The sequence below is a fragment of the Dipodomys merriami genome, unplaced genomic scaffold (genome assembly GCF_024711535.1).
Source record: "Dipodomys merriami isolate MVZ:Mamm:240054 unplaced genomic scaffold, mDipMer1.0.p SCAF_194, whole genome shotgun sequence".
Taxonomy (NCBI): Eukaryota; Metazoa; Chordata; class Mammalia; order Rodentia; family Heteromyidae; genus Dipodomys; species Dipodomys merriami.
Window position 1 is genome coordinate 1,316,561 of NW_027203315.1, and position 20,671 is coordinate 1,337,231.

General features: G+C 38.9%; 1 protein-coding gene across 1 annotated transcript in view; it reads left to right on the top strand.

The window, feature by feature from the left end:
• Positions 1 to 5,095, top strand: part of LOC138831380 (zinc finger protein 558-like) — a 37,440-nt gene extending 32,345 nt beyond the window's left edge. Inside the window, exon 7 of the mRNA XM_070028493.1 lies at positions 4,973 to 5,095. Coding sequence (XP_069884594.1) covers positions 4,973 to 5,095 — 123 coding nt within the window. The remainder of the gene's footprint in view (positions 1 to 4,972) is intronic.
• Positions 5,096 to 20,671: the final 15,576 nt, after the last annotated feature.

Sequence of the window (20,671 nt, forward strand, 5' to 3'; positions counted from 1 at the left end):
AGTATGATGGATTAATAAAGACTTGAATCTGCATTGTGCCTTGGGGGAGAACCCCAAAGTGTCTTCAGTGCCTGCTCTTTTCTTTAATTAATCATTGGTGATGAGCAACTTGTGATTGATTCACTCTTAGCCTATTTAGTTGTTCTTCTGAGCAAGCTATTACAAAACACCAGTGTGGATGATGTGTCGCACCTGTGTTATCTCATAGAGGGCCAAAGTGGATAGGACATTAGGGGAAATAATCAAGCACACAAAGATATTGATCAACCTCTCACAAAAATTGAAGTTAACAAAAAGATAAAACCATCTGCTACTTGAATTACAGCATCACTTCTAGGCCCTAAGAGGAAGGAAGGAAGGAACGATGGAAAGAAGGAACAAAAGAAGGAAGAAAGGAAGGAGTGATGTGAGAGAGGGAAAGAGGAAGAGAAAGAGTGAGGAAGAAGGAAGAAATGAACTATTCAAAAGAATATCTAGTATAGGTATGAGTCAAGCAGAAAAGGTCAGATAATGTGATGTTAGGAAAATGAACCCTTAAATATGTATTTTAATGTTTTCATTTCTTTCATGCATATGTTTCTAACGCATTTATAAGATATTTCTTTGTTGCATTGTATGTCTCTCCCCCACAGTGTAACCCCCGTTTTCACTATATTTGATGTCAGTATAACATGTGGAGGAGATGGGGGCAAACAAGTCATTTAAGGATTCAGGTGGACCTGTTGCAACAATGAGAAGTACAAAATGTCATGTCAAAACCAGCTTTACAATGTCGGTGGGGGGGGAGGGGGGTATAATTGGGTGGGGGGAGGGGGGAGGCTGGGAAGGGAGGTGAAGGGTAAACAAAGGAGGAGGCTGCAATGCTTGGTAAGAAATGTATGCATTATCCTGCCCATGTAATTGTAGCCCCTCTGTACAGTATGTCCTCAAATAAAAATAAAATAATATTAAAAAAAAAAAAAAAAAGAATGTTTAGGGGCTGGGAAGGTGGCTCAGTGATAGAATGCTTGCCTTGCATGCCTGAGGCCCTGGTTTCGATTCCCCAGCACCACATAAGCAAAAAAAGAAAAAAACCCGAAAGTGGCCCTGTGGCTCAAGTGGTAGGGCTCTAGCCTTGAGCTGAAGAGCTGAGGGACAGCGCTCAGGCCCATTCAGGCCCCATGGCTTGACAAAAAAAAAAAAAAAAGAATGTTTAATTTTTAGTGAATGTGAGAATAATTGTTTCAGACGTGGGGCTCAAGAGAAATGGCTTTTATAAACAGGAAATTCTTGAACTGTTTACAAAATAATGAGACTATAACATTTTATAAATTGACTTAATAATTCAGTAATATTAAGTAAGGAGGTCAGGTGTGGCTGGTTCCCTATTGGCCACATGGTGGATGGTGGGGTCTGGCATCTTGTCTTCATGCAGGTGGAAGGAAATTCCCCCATCCATCACTTGCCACCCAACTGATGGGTGTGGCTAGTTCCCTGGAAGCAGGGGTGAGAATTTGGTTGATATGTTACTCAATCTGTTAGTCCAGTGCCTGGGAATGGAATTTCCTGTGGACCTGCCTCCTGCTTAGGCCCTATTTAGGCTGCACCAGCAGTGGCACCAGATGCTATGGTATATGTCTCTGTGATCTTGTCCTGTGTCCTGTGTCCTGGCTTGTCTCCGGTCATCATAGTGTCCCAATTGAGCACTCTTTTGGTGCTGATTGGTTTCTTGGTGTTTTTTTATTCTTTTTTTTTCCTTTCTGTCCTGTTTCCAAGCTGCCTAAGTGAATTTGTGGACTGCAAGTCTTTGTTACAACAGGCTGCTTGCAGACTGCTAGTTGTGTAATAAACACTGCAGTATTCCATCTTCCAAAGTGTGGCTTCCAACAAATATAGTGTCTTCTTTTACAGAAACACAAAGGTTGACCAAAATTTAGGATTTCTAGAGCCAAGATAGATGCCACTACATAGTTATTTAATTAAAGATATCCTGGAGGCATTTAGAAAAAATGTCTGTTAACATCAGACAGTGCTTAATTAGTAAACCAAGACCAAGACTTCAGATCCTATATAAGCCAGTTATTCTAGATATGTCCAGAGCTGTTTGGTTACATGAAGGGCTCTACTTTTACACTTTCATGAAGAATGTTTTTGTGCCAAGATGAGGTTTTGAAGTCAGGAACTGAGTGGAAGCCAGCCAGATCTGGCTTCAAAGGAGATTCTCTCATCTTGGCCTCCATAAAAGCTAGGAATGAAAGCATGAGCCCTGTGGGCTGTTCTGAAGAAATCTCTCTCTGTTAATAAGAGGTTTCATTCAGTGCTTCACCTCAGGGTTCCTGTGCCTTCAACTATTTCAGTATTTATTTTAATTTTTCAAAGAGAATCCTTAAATCCTGGCCAGAGTTCCATTTACAAGATAAGGACAGTGGACTTCACATTTCCAGATTTAGCTAGGTTGCTAGCTTAACCCCTTCCCTCACACTGTTCACCCTTCTGCTTATCTACTGAGGCCTAGTAAAGAAAGAAAGAGGAGGATTAGGAGGCCCTTGGCCTTTCTACTTGTAACCCCCACCCCTCCTCCCCCACACACCGGCCATTTGGATATAGCTCATTCTCCCATTTTGACACACTGGATGCTTTCTGTAATGGATGGTTCATGGACTGAAGTCCCTTCTACCTAGGCCTCTCATATAGCTGTAATTGAAAGACATGAACCAACATACCACATTCATTAAAGTAACCCTGACGATGACATTTTATTTTTGATTTTATTATTATTGTTATTATCATTTGGCCAACACTTTTGCTTGAGCTCAAAATTTAAGGGACTTGCTGCTCATTGAATTGATAAAAGTTCCCTTTCCTTCTTTTAATTTAAAACCAGCAATTAATAATGAGCAATTACACTCCCTCATGTGTGGAATCTTAGCTACTCAGGAAGCTGAAATTAGAAACGTAGTATTTGTAGGCCATCCCGTGCAAAAGCTTCATGAAATTAGTATCTTAGCCAATAATAGCATGGATCTGGTCATATGTGCTGATCTTTTTTTGCTATTTGTGATATGTAATAATAAAATTAGTGTGTCAAAAGGCCCAGGCAGAAAAGCAAGACCCTAAGGTGAAAAATCAGTGATACAAAAGGGCATCTGGTATAGAAGGTAAAGGAAGCCTCACAATGTTTTGCCCCTGAATTCAACCTGAGGACCAATAATAAAATCCATGTAAACAATACATTCTTCCAAATATTTTGTGGAAGAATTTGGGTGTGGTTTACAGAATGATAGGTAAACAGTCCTTTACAAAGTGATTGCAAAAGGACCTTTGCATGTGTCTATATGATGTTATGAATTTTATATCCTGTTATATAGACACCATGAGTCCTGCTTGGATCAAGTAATTAAGATCTCCTGATCTAAAGGGCACTGGAGCTTCACATCAGAATTCTTAATTGCTCAAGAATATGAGATTTAAGATCACAATTGAAAGGCCAATGAGGTAGGAAATGCTGTGAGACTGTTATGACCAATTATCACCAAATTTCCCACAAGTAGTGCTGTGAATCATGCTGATAGACTGTCATCACATTTGTTCCTTTATTACAAAATCTCAGGAAGTGTACTGAAGCCTGGAGTAGAAAGAACTCCAAGGCGAGGAAAGATATTTTGTAAAAACGGGTTCTTTGGCCTTCGTGCAGGAAAGTTATATTCCTATAGAAACCTAAAATACTCCATAGGGTATAGTAATTGTCCCTCGATTGAAGTTGATATTGAAATATCTTATAAGCCTGGGTAATGATAAATTGTCACAAATAGTTTGGTATCTTTTGTCATGTGAATGCACATGGATATAACTTTATATTTCTGACTAGTTAATAGGTCCTTGCAGAGGTTCAAGTTACTATGTAGGACAATGTGGTCCCCATCTGTAAGGTGTGGAATTAGACATTCCAAGAGAGATCTCAACATATAAAATGTGGCCAAATATTTCAGTATACTTGAATCAGTATCATAAATAAAGAAGGAGTCAATAGTGATGATTTAAGATCCCAGAATACCAATATATTTGTATGAGAAGACAATGGTCTTCTACTGTGTGCACACAAATGTAGGAGAAATACTCTTTTCAGTCTGTTCTGTCCAGATGTGTAGAAGCAGTTTTGTTGTTCTTCCCTTATGTATAGCACTTTATTTCCAGGCCACTCCCAGGAGTGAATGACAGGATGTTTAGTTTCAGCTCATTCTAAAAGGTCCTATGTCCTGAGAAGAGAAGTGGTGAACCATGTCTTGGGTACATATCCACCCTAGACCTAATCACTAAGAGCGGTTTAAGTTATATAATTTTTCAGAATGTCAACGGTCCTACTACAAGATTCATCCTGCAGCAATATCCAAAGTTAGGCTTTAGAAGAGTTCTGCCTTTCTTCAAAGATTTCAACTCTAAATTAGATTATTTTCAATAGCCATTCATTGAATGTTACTAGTAAAATATACAAACATAGTCACATCTATGTTACAGAACATTGTGATATCATCAGCAGGGGCAGTTCATATGACCGAAAGTCATGACCCTGAAGAGTCTGCTCCCCAGAGATCTAAGTATTTAACCAAAAACCTCCAGTTCCCAAGCAATCTTGATCCCAATGAGAGAGCAGGATGTTAGGTGAATCCTTGTTTCTTCCTGAGGTTAACCTGGAATGATGCATCTCAGAGTGACTGAATATCCCAGGACAGATGCTGGGATACTGAACACAGTGGGTACTGAACAAGGCTCTCATAGGATTTTCACTAGAACCTCAGGGACCACCCAAGGCCTCCTTCTATTACCTTGAGCACTTATATCTTTATTGTTGTCCACCTCTAGGTCATTTTCCTCCCATAATTAGCATAGTATTCAGTGTACATTTTCCCTGCTCCTTTGAGGAACATCTTACCCTAACTTCTCTTTTCTGTTTCCTGAATGAATTGTGAGGTTCTTTTAAATTTTTTTCTTTCAGGTTTCTGGATCAGAAACATCCTTGTTTGAAGTCCCTGTTATAGAGTTGTCAGTACTTTCAGAAAATCATTACCTGGGGCATCCACAGCTAACCATCTTTTCTTCACTTGTCCATGAGGTCTGAATAAAACCAAGCCAAAACTTTATATGTGCATTCTAACTTAAATATTTGTTACCAAAAGTTTGATGTGGGGACTTCATCAGGTGTGTTGAAAGTTGGCTGGGCTTGTAGTCTAGGCCAGAGCTCAAAATGGAAGGTACAGGAAAGAAAAGATTGGTGAGGAGCCAGCCGAGGAGAGGAGTGCAGTGCCAAAGTCTTCATGCAATATGCAAGACTGGCATGTCCCTTGGGACAGGAGTAAGGAGCCAAGATCAGGGCCTGTGCTACCCATCAGTACAGCACCAGCACCACATGGCACATCTGGCATGGGACATGGTGTGCCCAGGTTTCAGGAGGACTGACTGTTGACACAGGGACCTGTTAGTCAAGTTAAGCCAGTGACCTAATGTAATTGTCTTGTCTTATGTAGATGATACAATTGCTGTGGACAAGAAGAATTGGTAATAAAAACTATTGTCTGATTAACTAGTTAAAATTCTTCAGGATATTTGTGTGTGTGTGTGTGTGTGTGTGTGTGTCCTAAGAAGAAAACAAATTGAAAAGTAGTTCAGAGAGAACTCAAATGACAAGAGTGTCAGACTTAAGTCCTCAGCAAGATAGATCCATTACAATCACAACCAATAAGTGAAAAGGAAAGGTTTCCTTCACTTATTTTGACCTACCTTGACAAAGCCCACTGTGTTCAAAATAATAAGACCAGAAATGTATGTGTTGATGCTTACTGTTGTACAACAGCTAGTTTACAAGTGACAGCAGAGGCATAGAGTCTCTTCTGTATGCAGCCCCTGCACTCACTGGAAAGGAGGACAGTAGTATTGAAAGTGAACTAAAGTCACTTGTAAGATTGTCTTTTAAATTGCAGGGGAAGCATTGCCTAAATGAGCAGATGTTTTGTTTTGCTGGTATTTAGGCTTGAGCTCAGAGGCCAGGTGCTGTCCCTGAGCTGCTTTTGCTAAAGTGTAGCATTCTACCACTTGAGCCAGAATACCACTTCCAAGTTTTTCTGTACATGTGGACCTGAGGAATACATCCCAGTCCTCATTCATGCAATGCAAGCCCTGTACTACTTCACTACCTTGCTTGTCCTATAAGCAGACTTTTTATGTTAAAAGAAGAAAGAATAGGCTGGTATGTAGTATCCACCTTCCATGTACAAGTCCCAAGGTTCAATCATCCAAAGTGAAAGGAAGAAAGTAGAAAATGGAATGATACGAAGTATACAAAGAAAAATAGAAGAACAAAAGCAATGAGCAAGTATTTAGGTTTTTGATTGTTCATGATTGTTTCTTTTTTCTTTTAATTTTTGGTTGTGGGGTTTAAACTCAGGAGGGCCTGGCATATTCCCTTATCTTTTCAATAAAGGCTACCATGCTACCACTTCCAGCCAGAATGTCACTTGTAGTTTTCTGGTATTTAATTGGTGATAAGTCACAATGAATTTTCTGCTGATGTGGTGCTGAGAAATGGAACCCATTGCCTCATGTAGCAAGGCAAGCACTCTACCACTGAACCACACTCCCAGCCCTGCCTCCTTTCTTAAAACAGTGTGGTTGGGGCTGGCTTAGTGATAAAGTGCTTGCCTAGCATGCATGTAGCACAGGTTTTGATTTCACAGTACCTAATAAACAACAACTACCAAACACCCCTAGAAGCACTGGTGTTGTAGCTCAAGTGGTAGAGTGGTAGCCTTCAGCATAATGAAATTCAGGAACTGTTCTCACACCTTAAGTTCAAGCCCCAGAAATGTCAAACAAAAACAAAAACAACAAATGAGCAAATGAAAACAAAAAACCCAATGTCAGCAAGTTTCATTGATAAACACACCACACACTCACACACACACACACACACACACACACACACACACACACACACACACACACATTTTAAAACCATATTTACCTCCTATACCATGTCTGCATACCCTCCCTGCTTCAAATGCTACCTAGATCCATAGGAGAATTTTTTCTATGTTTCTGTTTCTTTTGCATTCTTAAAAAATTATTGTGAAGGGGATATATATACATATGTATGTGTACATACATACATGTATATGTCTATTTATACACATATGAGTATATATGTATATATACACATATACACATATATGTATACATACACATGTGTATGTATACATATATACATATGGGTATTTACACATATATATGTATGTGAAAGTTAAATAAGCCAGGTATTCATTTCATTACTTGATTGATTACTCGATTGATTTCATTGATATCATTACTTATTGAACAATATGCATTTTTGCATAATTCCACCCACTTTTTTTTTTTTGGGTCCAGTTGTAGGCCTGAACTCTGGGCCTGGGCACTGTCCCTCAGCTCTTCAGCTCAAGGCTAGCACTCTACCATTTGAGCCACAGCGCCAATTCAGGCTTTTTTTCTTTTTGCTTATGTGGTGCTGAGGAATCGAACCCAGGGCCTCATGCATGCAAGGCAAGCGCTCTACCACTGAGCCACCTTCCCAGCCCATCCACCCACTTTTTAAAAGTAGCATTTATTTTCATATATCGCAGTAAAACATACTAATATTTGGTATTGATCTCATTGTCTGAGTGCTGTTCCTGACCATTTTATCTTAAGGATTTATCACTTGAGCCATGTATCAATTTCTACTTCTGGATTACTAAGATGATTAATTGTAGATAAGAGTTTCATTGACCTTTCTAAAAGGGCTAGATGAAATCTAAATCCTCAGGTCTCAGGTTTACCAACATGAGACACTTGTGTCCAGCACCTTTAAATATTATTATATGCACTATGTTATTTGTGGTATGTTTTTGCTTTTCATCATTCATGTGGCTTGATCTCTGGGCCTGGGCTCTGTCCATCAGCTCTTCAGCTCAAGGCTACTGCTCTACTACTGGACCCACAGCACCACTTCCATATTCTTCTGTTATATGTGGTCCTGAGCAACCGAACCCAGGGTCTCATGCATGTAAGGCAAACACTCTCCACTGAGCCACCTTTCCAACACCTACAGTAGCATTTTCAAAGGAATATATTAGGTCTTACATATTTGTTTGTTGCACAGATTCAACAAACCATAGAACCCAAATACTTGAAAAAGTATGGCACCTATAGTAAACATGCCGCCTTTGAAAAAACTGGCATTATCCAATGAACAATGCATTGTAATAACTATTTAGTAGGAATTAAATTATAATAGGTATCAGAGGTGATTTACAGTGTACAGAATATTCCCTGGAGATTGTATTAGAGGTGATTTGCACTGTATAGAAGGATGTGTGCAGGGGCTGGGAAGGTGGCTCAGTGGTAAAGCGCATGCCTTGAATGCCAGAGGCCCTAGGTTTGATTCCTCAGCACCACATAAGCAAAAAAAGGAAAAAGCCGGAAGTGGCGCTGTGGCTCAAGTGGTAGAGCCCTAGCCTTGAGCTGAAGAGCTGAGGGACAGTGCCTAGGTCCAGAGTTCAGGCCCCATGACCAGACCCCCCCCCCAAAAAAAAAGAAGTATGTGTGCAGGTTACATGAAAGCAAACTAAGAAATACATATCAGATGAGACAAACATAATAAATAGCAAAGTAATCACTAAAATAAAACTATGTTAATATTGTAATATAAAAATAGTAAATATATCGGGTACTGTCTGATTTGAACAGAAGAAACCATACTCAAAAAACTCAATAAGCCAAAGAGACATATATTAAGTATCAAGAAAGAAAAGTAAATCAATATAAATATACCATAAGCAATAATCAATACTAAAAAATACAAGTATTCATAATATGAAAGGAAAAGAACCTCAGCACAAATTGTGTTACCACAGATACAGAGCATTGATAATAACAGGCAAATTATAAATGTGTATAACAAAAGGTCTATGCTGAAAACCAAAGTATACAAAGACATGATTAAAAGGCCAATGAATGATAATTTCTTTAATCTATCATTATGATTGGAGAAGTAATATTCCTCTTAATGACTGAATAACTAGACAAATGGTCACTAGAAACACACACATCTATGGCATTATCTTTACTAAATGCTGCTTATAAAGCACTATGCTGTAATATTTACCAAAACACACACACTGAGAATAGATCTGAATAGAAATTGTCTAGAAATCAGTATGACAAATAAATATGATATAAATACAGGATAAAATCTAACAATATGTTTCTAATAATCTAACAGTAAAACAAACAGTAGAAAACTAGAATGGATATGTAAAAAATATATGTATGCTATCATTGTGATTTATTCAATATTAAAGGGAGCTACTTTCTTACTTCACTTGTGAAATAAAAACAATTGCTTTCAATTTTGTATGGTGTATTCACGTGTATATCTTCTGGTGGGTGTGGCAGAGCCATGGAATGTGAGGGAAATAGGGTGATGAAAGTAAAATATACAACTCAAGAGTAGAGATAGGAGGGAGAGATTGGGAGAGAATGAAGGAATGGAAGACACTGTATGCAAAGAAGGGTATTTTTACCTCACTCATATCATTATACCTCTCTATACATCACCTCCACAATAACATTAAATTGCATTAATTATAAAACAATACCTCCAGCATAAGCGATTTGCTTAGTGAAGAAAATCTACCACAGTTAGAACAGTTACAATTGTTAGAAACACATTACAACACTTAATTTGAAAGATAAACTATTTCAGTTTAGGTTGCATATTAATTCTACATAAACCAGTAACAATAAACTATTTCATTGTAGTATCCAATTAAGTGCTAATGTTAAATGTTGAGGTAAGAAAAATCAAGGCAAGTACTTCTTGCTCAAGATTGTCAATTGAGCCTAGCTACTAAAAGGAGGAAACTGAGGTCTGGAAGCCAGGTGGATAGACAACTCAAACTAAGCAGTTAATGAACAGGTTAGAGGTATGGCTCAAGTGATAGTGCCAACAGTGAGTGAGGAAGTTCACTGACTGTGAGACCTGCAGTTCAAGCTCCAAAAGTAGCTCAAGAAAACCATGAAGTATGTGTATTACATGTGTTTCTAAGTTAGAAACCTAACTGTACTGATACTAGCAAGTCTTCATCTCAGATATAAAGGGAAAAGAAAATGAGTGAAGGTGGGGAAGGTAAGCAAAAGGTCAGGGAAAAGAAGGAAGAAAAGAGGACAAGAGAGTAGTGGAGAGGAGGGGAACAGAGAGAAAGGGAAAAGAAGAGAAGAAGAGAGAAGGAGAGGAAAGTTTCATGGCATCAGATTTGACAGTAACTGGTCTGGGAAGATTGCTCAGTGGTAGAGTGCTTGCTTAGCATGCATGAGGCCCTGGGTTTGAATCCTCAGCACCACATAAGCAAAAATGTTGGAGCTGTTCTTTTGCTTCAGTTTGTAATGTACTCTCCTTGAGCTGAAGAGCTGAGCGAAAGCACCCAGGCCCACAGTTCAGGACCCACGACTGAGGGAAAAAAATAAGAATGCTAGATTTGACAGTAACCCATAAATAGAACTCCAAAAGTACATCATGGAAGAAACAAAGAAACAAATAATGTGAGTCTCTGGTGGATCACACCTGTAATCTTAGGTACTGAAGTGGTGAGATCTGAAGATTGGGTCTCAAAGTCAGCCTGGGCAGGAATAGCCGTGATACTCTAACTTGCAGTAAATCACCAGAAAACCAGAAGTAGTGCTGTGGCCAAAGTGGTAAAGTGCTAGTCTTGAATTTAAGAGCTGAGGGACAGCATTCAGGCCCAGAGTTCAAGCCGCATGTCCTACAATATATAAATTAGTAAATAAGTAAGTAAATCAATCAATCAATAAATAAATGAGTAATAAATACAAACGAAGACCTTGTATGTAGAAAAACACTACCAATAAGGGAAAAAAAAGCATGGTATGAGAAAAGTATTTGCATATCTCTCTAAATGGATTTTTAACCAATATGAATTAGAAAATATAAGGATAATCCTTCTAGAAACACCTACACACAAAAAATCTAATTTTAAAATGGGAAAGAGATTGAAGAGACTTTTCTAAAAAGGACATACACATGTTGTACATTAAAATATAAAAGTAGTTTAATATCAGTAGTCATGAGAAAAATTCAAATCAAAATTCCGATAAAATAACTATGTTATACATGCTAGTATGGATATCGTTTTAAATAAAAACAACAAAAATACTCTCAAAGTCTAAAAAAAGCTAGGAAGATGTGAAAAGAATGTGAACCTTGGTGCATTTCTCTTGGGTATATAAAACTATCAAAGATGAAGCCAGTTGCCCGTGGCTCACACCTGTAATCACAGCTACACAGATGCCTGAGATTTGAGGATCACGGTTCAAAGCCAGTATTGGCAGGAAAATTCGAGAAATTCTTATCTCCAATATAACTACCAGAAAATCAGGTAGCTCCAGTGGTAGAGCGCTAGCCTTGAGCTAAAGAGCTGAGGGTCTACGCTCAGGCCTGGAGTTCAAGTCCCTTGAACAAACAAACAAACAAACAAATAAACTATCAAAGATGGTACGAAGAGTCCTAAACGATCTAAATATAGAATTATATAGGAATATGGTCCAGCATTTCTACACTTGTATGCAACAGCAGAAAAAGCAGGGAGTACAACAAATTCTTGGAGAATCACTTCTCAAAATCTATTCACAATAAGGAAAACATTGAAGCATGTAAATCAATAAATGTGTTCAAAGGAAGAAAACTTTACTCCATTTTATGGCAGGGATGAACTTTAAGAAAAATAAGCTAAATAAAACAAACCAGTCAAGAAGGAACAGCCATGGTATAATTGCCCTTACTGATCTTCCAAGGATCAACAAACTTGTGGAGCCCAAATATAGGATGATTCCAGAGAGTGGGATAGAGAGGAACAGGGGCTGCCTATTCAATGATTAAACAGCTTCACAGATGGAAGATGAACAGTGTTGTAGATGAATGGATGGAATGGCCTCACAACAGTGTGGCCCAGTGTTTTATCAATGAACTGTACACATAAGAATGGCTAATGTAGCCACACACAGTCTGAATCACAAGAATTATTCCTGGACTTGGGAAACTCAAGAAAGATTAGTTGCCAGCCTAGAAGATTAAGAGCTTGCTGGAGGTGGGTGGGGGAGCATAGTCGAGGAAATGGGGGGGGGCAGGGATGGTAGGAGAGAAACAAAAAGGAGGAGGCAACAATGCTTAATAAGAAATGTACTCATTACCTTGCTCATGTAAGTGTAACCCCTTTGTATGGTATTTTCCCAATAAATAAACTTATTTAACACAAAAGAGCTTGCTGCACTACATAGCAAGACCTGTCATCAAAAGGAACAAGGAAAAATCAAATTTTGGATTCTGTGAAGACATATGGGTGACAAACATATCTATTTTACCTACTAAAATAACAAACAAACTGAAAGTGTTTGAACACATGCTAAAACAGTGTTTAGTTGGAAATACACACTACAAATAGCATTAATAACAAACACACATGGACAAAAATACAAGCTATTATAATCTGTGTAGGTTTTGCAGATGATTTCACTGACTATTGCTCAAATGTCTCACATATTCCTGAACCGTTTCTTCCACTAAATTCCAAAGGATACATTGCCACACATGCTATTTAGTATTGACATTCCTGAGATTAAAGTTTACTACTTAGCAAATGTATGTCAGATTTTGCCATTAGTGATATTTCAAATATGAAAACCATAGTCACTGTATGTTTATTTTCACAACCAGCTTCTATCTTATAATGTCAGTGAATGCAAATATGCAAGCAGAGCAAGAAGAAAAAAGAAAACTGCAGGAACCACATCAAATGAGGTTAAACCAGAGAAAGATAATACAATCTGGGAAACTCAAATTATTTTATATTTAGCAACAATTTTCCTTTATAATGAGTGAGAAAAATGTCAATTTTAAGAGCCATGTCACCAAAAGAAAACTAATCAGTAAGAAAATCTACTTCCCAGATAAACCATTTGAAGAAAAGTAAAAATAAGAGAAAAATGGAGGAATGAGAAGCTGAGAGAATGAAAGAGAAAAAGAGACAGAGAGAAAAATAGACAATGAGAGAAGAAAGAGAGAAATAAAGCTAGTGAAGCCACATGGTGGTGGCTCATGCCTGTAATCCTAGCTACTCAGGAGGCTGAGATCTGAGCATAGAGGTTCAAAGCCAGCCCAGGCAGGACCATCTGTGAGACTCTTATCTCCAATTAACCACTAGAAAACTGGAAGTGGCAATGTGGCACCAGTGGTAGTGTACTAGCCTCGAGCCGCAGAGTTTAAGTATAGCGCCTATGCCCAGAGTTCCAGACCTATGACTGAAAAAAAAAAAAAAGAAAGAAGGTATGGTAAAGGGAAACAAAGGAGGAGGCCACAATATGTGATAAGAATTGTACTCACTATCTTGCCCATGTAATTGTAACCTCTCTGTATGGTATTTTCACAATCAATAAATGTAATGCAAAAGAAAGAAAGAAAGCTAATAAACATGAAAAATAGAATGAATTGGGAAAATAGGTAAGAGAACTCCTATGAGAGCACCATAGAGAAAAACAGAGATTTCTATAAATACCATCAAGCTCAGCCTAAGTTTCAAGTAAAACAAAGACCACAAAGCAGTCCAAGGGTATTTACAGAGATTAATGGAAGTACTTATAGCTCACTTAGTCCTGTGGAATATTTGAAGTTATGTTTGACCACACTATTTGAGCAAATCCAGTACAATTTCATTAGTATAGTTTACTATTACATATAAGGATGTGATGTCTGAGCAGTTGCTAGCCATCCTTCACCTTCTATGAGAAGTCATCTCTTAGGTGTCACTCAATCACATAACTAGTGGGACAACTTTCTCTCACACTAGAAAAAGTAGAAACAAACAAGCATATCTGCACTTACCTTGGGATGTCAGATTTTATGATCTGCTAAATCTCCAAGCCATCTTTAGCTTTTTTTTTTTTTTTTGTGGGTTGTGGGGCTTGATCTCTAGGCTTGGGTGCTGTCGCTGTGCTCTTCTGCTCAAAGTGAGCGCTCTACCGCTTGAGCCACAGTGCCACTTCCCATTTTCTAGTGTATTATTGGAGATAAGAGTCTCACAGACTTCCTGCCCTGGCTGGCTCTGAACCCTAATCCTCAGCTCTCACCTCCTGAGTAGCTAGGATTACATGTTGCGCCACTGGTGCCTAGCTATATCTTTAGCATTTTTAGAAACATGTTCCTGAAGCTGATTCTTTTTTTTTCTCTTCTTCAATCTTGGACAGCCTTAGGTTCATAATGAAATGTCAAACAAAGTGAAAAATAAAAGAATCTCACTAGAGATCCTTTCTTGCTTTCTTGCTGTTGACAATGAATAAAGATTCTGCAACCATGGCTAGGAGTGAAGGCAAATAAGGGAGTCAGTAAAGAACCTGTGTGATTTTACCCTACATGTTCCTGTTCAAAACATGATATGTTGGCTGGAAAAACCTTCCTATGGGAGAAGAATCATTCCTGTCTTAAGAAGTGCATTAAAGTATCCACTAAAGACATATGCACGGGGGCTGGGAAGGTGGCTCAGTGGTAGAGCACTTGCCTTGCATGCCTGAGGCCCTGGGTTCGTTTCCTCAACTCGACATAAGCAAAAATAAAAAGCTGCAAGTGGCACTGTGGCTCAAGTAGTAGAGCGCTAGCCTTGAGCTGAAGAACTAAGGTACAGGGCCCAGGCCTAGAGTTCAGGCCCCATGACCAGACCCCCCACCCCCCAAAAAAATACAGAAAAAAAAACTAAAGGTCCTACAAAAGATTGTTGAAAAATTGAACGCAAAAAAGGAAAACATGCCACCTGTTTACTAAAAGTAATTATCACTGAAATACACCTAGGGATATATAAACTATTTTTCTATTAATGTAAAGATATCTTAGGACTCCATTGATTTTTTGTACTCTACCTCATTTATTTACATATTCAAACACATGTATGTTATGAACAGTATTTTCACACAAAGTTATAGAGATAAAATATATACAGCACATATTTTTGTTTTGTAATATTTCAGTAATGGTTTTAAGATGGCACATTTTCCTTTATGCAAATAATTAGCATACCTTGTACAATGATTGCAATTTGAGTTTGAACCTGCTTTGGCCAAAGGTACATCAGTAGTGATGATATAAACACAGGTTGAGAAGTCCCTCACTTTACTAAGTAGTCATATTAAGAATCATGTCCATTCTGCTGGAGGTACAGGGCCTAATAAAAATGCAACCTAAAATGCTGGTCAGAGGAGTGACAAAATCCCAGTCAACCATCCCCAGCCAAGGTACCAGTAGATTGAAGTCTTATGTGTTACTAAACAATATTAACAGAAAATACACCCCAAAATGTAGATCCATCAAAATTAAAACCAACAAATTATATCCCTATGTGCTTTTGCTTGTACTTATTGGTTGATTACACAGGATATTCTGTTATCGAGTAGTGATATAGTTTTTACAATTACGTAGAATGGTAAGTGTTAATATAAAATACATTGCCTTTACAGTGACATATACAAAAAGTGAAAATCTATTCTGTATACATCATTGAGGTTGTTTTTGCTCAGAAAGACACTATGAATCCTTTAAAAGCAATACTTGTACATTACTACTGGGTTATTCTGTCACAAGAATGTTTTCTTACTTTGAAAAACTTAAAGAATTTATTATAGACTAAGTGTTCACATACACAATTTTTTTTTTTTTTGGGTCCGGTCATGGGGCCTGAACTCAAGGCCTGGGCGCTGTCCCTGAGCTCTTCAGCTCAAGGCTAGTGCTCTACCACTTGAGCCACAGCGCCACTTCTGGTTTTTCTCTTTTTGCTTATGTGGTGCTGAGGAATCAAACCCAGGGCTTTGAGCATGCAAGTCGAGTGTTCTACCACTGAGCCACCTTCCCAGCCCCTCACATTCACAATACTTAAGTTCAGGAGTGTTACAGATTTCAAGGTGGGGGAATTTTCTGTGTGTTTTGGGATTTGGACTGTCCTCATACACCTTAGTGACTGAACATCCTGCCTTGAAAATTTCAAGTATTCTATTTCATATGATTGCATTAGAATATAATCTGAACTTAAAAAAGAGCATTGTAACTGGGCTATCATGTCTAATAGCTGTAATCTTAGGTATTCAGAATGCTGAGATCTGAGGAAAGTTAGTATTATCCTCACTTTTAGTCCTCAGCTCCACCCAGACCTGAGCTCCTCCCAAACCTAGAGTTCCCTCCCTACAGCTGGCCACTCCCTCTCTCATCTCAGACTCACCTGAGCATGTACTTAACTCACTTCCTGCCCACCAGATCCTGTTGCAACCAGAAGAATGACAAATGCTTGTGTTCCCTGTCCTGGGAAATATGGTCCTTCTAATAAGCCTTATAATAATCTTTCTCCTGTGACTACTTGTGGTTCCTTGGGATGGACATGAAGGAACCCTACAAGGATCACAGTTGAAGCTAGGGGGATAGCAAAGTCTAAGAGACTTATCTCCAATACACTACCAAAGTAATGGGAAGTGCAAATGTGGCCTAAGTGGTAGAACATTATCATTGAACCAAATAATTTCAAGGTCAGTTTCCAGACCTTGAGTTCAAGAATCAGGACAGGCAGACACATAGCAAGGGCATTGTATTATAATCAAATTATATTTTAACAATTATTTTTGGTGTACATTTATTGGAAATCTTTCTCATTATTTTTGCCGGTGTGGGGCCTGAACTCTGACCCTGTGCACTATCCCTCTGACTTTCAGCTCAAAGCTAGCACCCTACTACTTGAGCCACAGTACACTGCTTGCTTTTTCTGCTTATGTGATTCTGAGGAATGAAACCCAGGGCTTCAATCACGCAAGGCAAGCACTCTACTACTGAACCACCTGCCCAGCTAGTCTCTCTCATTTTAAGTGATGTAAAATAAGCTAATTAAATTAGTGGTGAAATTGTGATTTGTCAAGAACAGACACATTAATTGGAGTATATCTGTGCCAGCAGCATTTTGAAAGTTTCAAAAGCCATAGGAAGTGCAGAGGATGAAAAGAGGATCAATATGTTTATATAAGACATTTTCAAGGAATGTTTACCATTCATTGGGGTCAATTCACAAAAAGCAAGTTCATAAAGTCACATAAGTGAGTACCAGAATCTCTAGGTTCAGGAGTATAAACGCACAACTCCTGACTCTCCTTGTCTTGAAAATCAGAGGTTTGTGAGCCACTTTCTGGCACCTGGAGGAACAAGTGCTAATGGCAGCACAAACCCATGAGCCCTAAAGTATCATCCACCTCAGACTGGGGAAAGATGGGAAGGGCAGACTCTGGCTAGGAGCCTCAGATTGCTTCATGTTTTAGCTCCCAAGTTCCCCTGAAAAAGAGAAGCTGGGCTTCTACCTCTTGGCTGACTATGGAGTGCAAAGCTGTATTTCGGAGCACTTCCAGCAGCAAGGGAAAAGCAAAGTAACCCGAATTTGCAAACTAAAAACACCAACAGTGGGCAAGGAGGCACTGATGCCGCTTCCCCCCCACCCCCCCTGTGATTTCCTCCCGCACCCCCCCCACAGTTTCAAAGGATCTATGCCCCGATAGAAACTACAATTCCCAGAATGCGATGCACAACTCACCTAGAGGAAGTGGGCTTGTTACATGGTTTTGACTGGCACAAGGCACTTAGTCCTAAGTGTGCAAGGATGCATGGGGTCTTTCTCTACCAGCTGCGGGAATTTATGTGAGTTTCTTCTTGAAAATTCAGTTTACCAACATAAATATTGCGAGAACAATTAAAAACACAAATGTATTAGGAGCACAGCATAATTTGGCTTTTTAATTCTTAGTTCTTTTAATATAATTGAGATTATGAAACTGCGTAGTTTTTATTTTTTTTTTGTTCAAAACATACGTTCTGCTGAATGTAAATTATGTCTCTGTTTTTCTTAAAGTTTTGAATATCTCCCCTCTCACTTTATAAAGGTATTTGCAGCTGGGTGCCAATGGTTCATGCCTGTAATCCTAGGTACTCAGGAAGGTGAGATATGAGGATCCTAGTTCAAAGCGAGCCTGGGCAGAAAATTTCATAAGTCCTATCTCCAAGTAACTACCAAAAAAATGGAAGTGGCCTTGGGGCTCAAATGGTAGAGAGCTCACTTTTAGCTGAAAAACTCAGGGACATTGCTCAGCCTGGGTTCGAGCCACAAGATCGAACAAAAAACAAAAAAGTACTTGGAGACAGTAAACTGATTGATTCTGGCATCATCTTCCCCTGCTCTAATATATATATACTGGCATAAAATTACAGAATTTAAAGACAGATATACTTTATAATCTTTGAATTAAATACAGTTGTCAAACTCTACTCATTACTTTCCCAGAATCTCCCAAATTCCATCTATGAAATTTTAAGGAGTTTTTGGTTATTTGTGTCTGAAATTTGCCTTTCCTTATAAAGAATTTCCTCATTTTGTTGTTGGTCCTGTGTCTTCAACTCAGAGCTTGGGCACTGTCTGTGAGCATGTGCTGTGCTGTACTTGCCTTTCTTTTATTAATTGCTTCAGGGGAATAGTGAAAAGTTTCCTCCCAGGGGTTTCTTAGAAAATGGTACTCCTCCTCCAAGACTCTTCAAAAAAAAATGGTTGTCCAGGTAGATCAGGATGAATGTGGGAGGAAGTAGAGTTCAGGGCAGGTCCATGTTCATGTGAAGCTTCATTACTTGCTCCAAACCAGTCTGTTTTTACTTTTCTGTTTTGCGTACCCTATTTTGTTTTCATTTTCTACCTCTTCTCTGAACCTAGAAGTTCCTGTCAGCAAGTCTAGTCCACATATCTAGGGGTCCTCAGACTTGTCTTCCTAGACTGTATCATTACACTGTGGACTAAATCTTTTGCCTCCCTCTCTCATATCAGACATTCTAAGCTTGTCTGTTAAGGGTTTGTTGTGGTTGTTGATGATCCTTTTCCCACATCATGACTGGGAATGATTGTGTAGGAAATTCTCATGCCTGATATTCAGTCCTCCAGTGTAAGGGTTTTCCATCCCTCTTTTAGTGGACCTTAGTTATTCCTCATGAAAATGGAGATCGTGAGGCACATTTGGATTTATAGACGGCAACATTGGAGCACCTATAAAATATGAAGGAAAAATAATTATTGCTTTCTGTAAAAGTTAAAAGTAAGTTCCTGAGAGATAAAAATGGGTGCTACCTAGACTAGCTGTGACCCAGAGTTGTCATTGTTCTTGGTTATATTTTTTAAACATACATTTCTAAATATTATGTTTATTGTACCAGTATAAATAGAATTTACTTCCTACATTATTTTTTAATTGTTTAATGCTCATTATTATACAAATATTATATTCTCTTACTTAATGTATCACAGTTATTGACTATTGCACATCCAGAGGTAGAAGGTACAAGGATGGTAAGGTATTCAGGGATAGATTATGGGTCTGACTTCCTCTGGAGGAAAAGGTGAACCAATGGAAAAAGATGGAGCTTATGCATAACACTTGTAGAATTCCTTTTTTTTTTTTTTTTTTTTTTTTTTGGTCCGGTCCTGGGGCCTGAACTCTGGGCCTGGGCGCTGTCCCTCAGCTCTTTAGCTCAAGGCTAGCACTCTACCACTTGAGCCACAGAGCCACTTCCGGCTTTTTTATTTTTGCTTATGTGGGGCTGAGGAATTGAACCAGGGCCTCGAGCATGCAAGCCAAGTGCTCTACCACTGAGCCACCTTCCCAGCCCCTGTAGAATTCCTTTGGCAGGAGATGTGGTGTATCCCTCTTGGGTTCCACTATGCGCAGGGATTCCCATGGTTGCAATGATCCATTGCCCTGTAGGGCCTGTGGATTTCACACCTTGTCCATGGTTCTGGTGGTAGGAACCTCCCAGTATGTAAGGCAGGACTGGTCTCAGAGGAGTGACGTGATCAGTGGTACATTGTTGGCTCCGATGTTTGTCAGTTTGTGTGGACAAGCTCGCCCTGACATCTTGAGCCTGGCTGCTGCCATGAGGCCTATTTGAACTAATGCCTCCCACCATCCCATACCTCTGTTTCAGAGAACTGTCCTGTTTCATGCTTTTGTATCATTTACTGTGCAAGCTTGTGTTATGTATCCATATATGCTAGTAGTTGGGCTGGGTATGGTTTTCAAGTGTGGGGTGGTGTTTCATGCCTCTTGCAGGAACAATTGTGTTCTCACTAACTGCATGAGTAATCCTAGCTTACTGTGCAATCCCCATAACTTACATTGCATGTTCAGTTGATAGAACCATGGTATAATAATTTTGGGTCTCCATTTGCTATTGAGGTTCAGAGGACTCTTAGCTTGTGGTCCCGTGGGATGGACCTAAAGGATCACTACAATGATGACCAATTGAAGTCATGGGTACAAGAGTGTCTGAGAGACTTATCTCCAATAAAGTAGCCAAATAATTTCATAGTCAGTTTCCAGACCTTGAGTTCAAGAATCAGGACAAGCACATATATGAAGGTTATTGTATTATATTTAAATTATATTTTAACAATTTATTTGGAATACATATATAGGAAGTCTCTCTCATTCTTTTGTCTGTCATTGGGCCTGAACTCTGAGCCTTGGAACTGTTCCTCAGCTCCTAAATTCAAAGCTAGCACTCTAC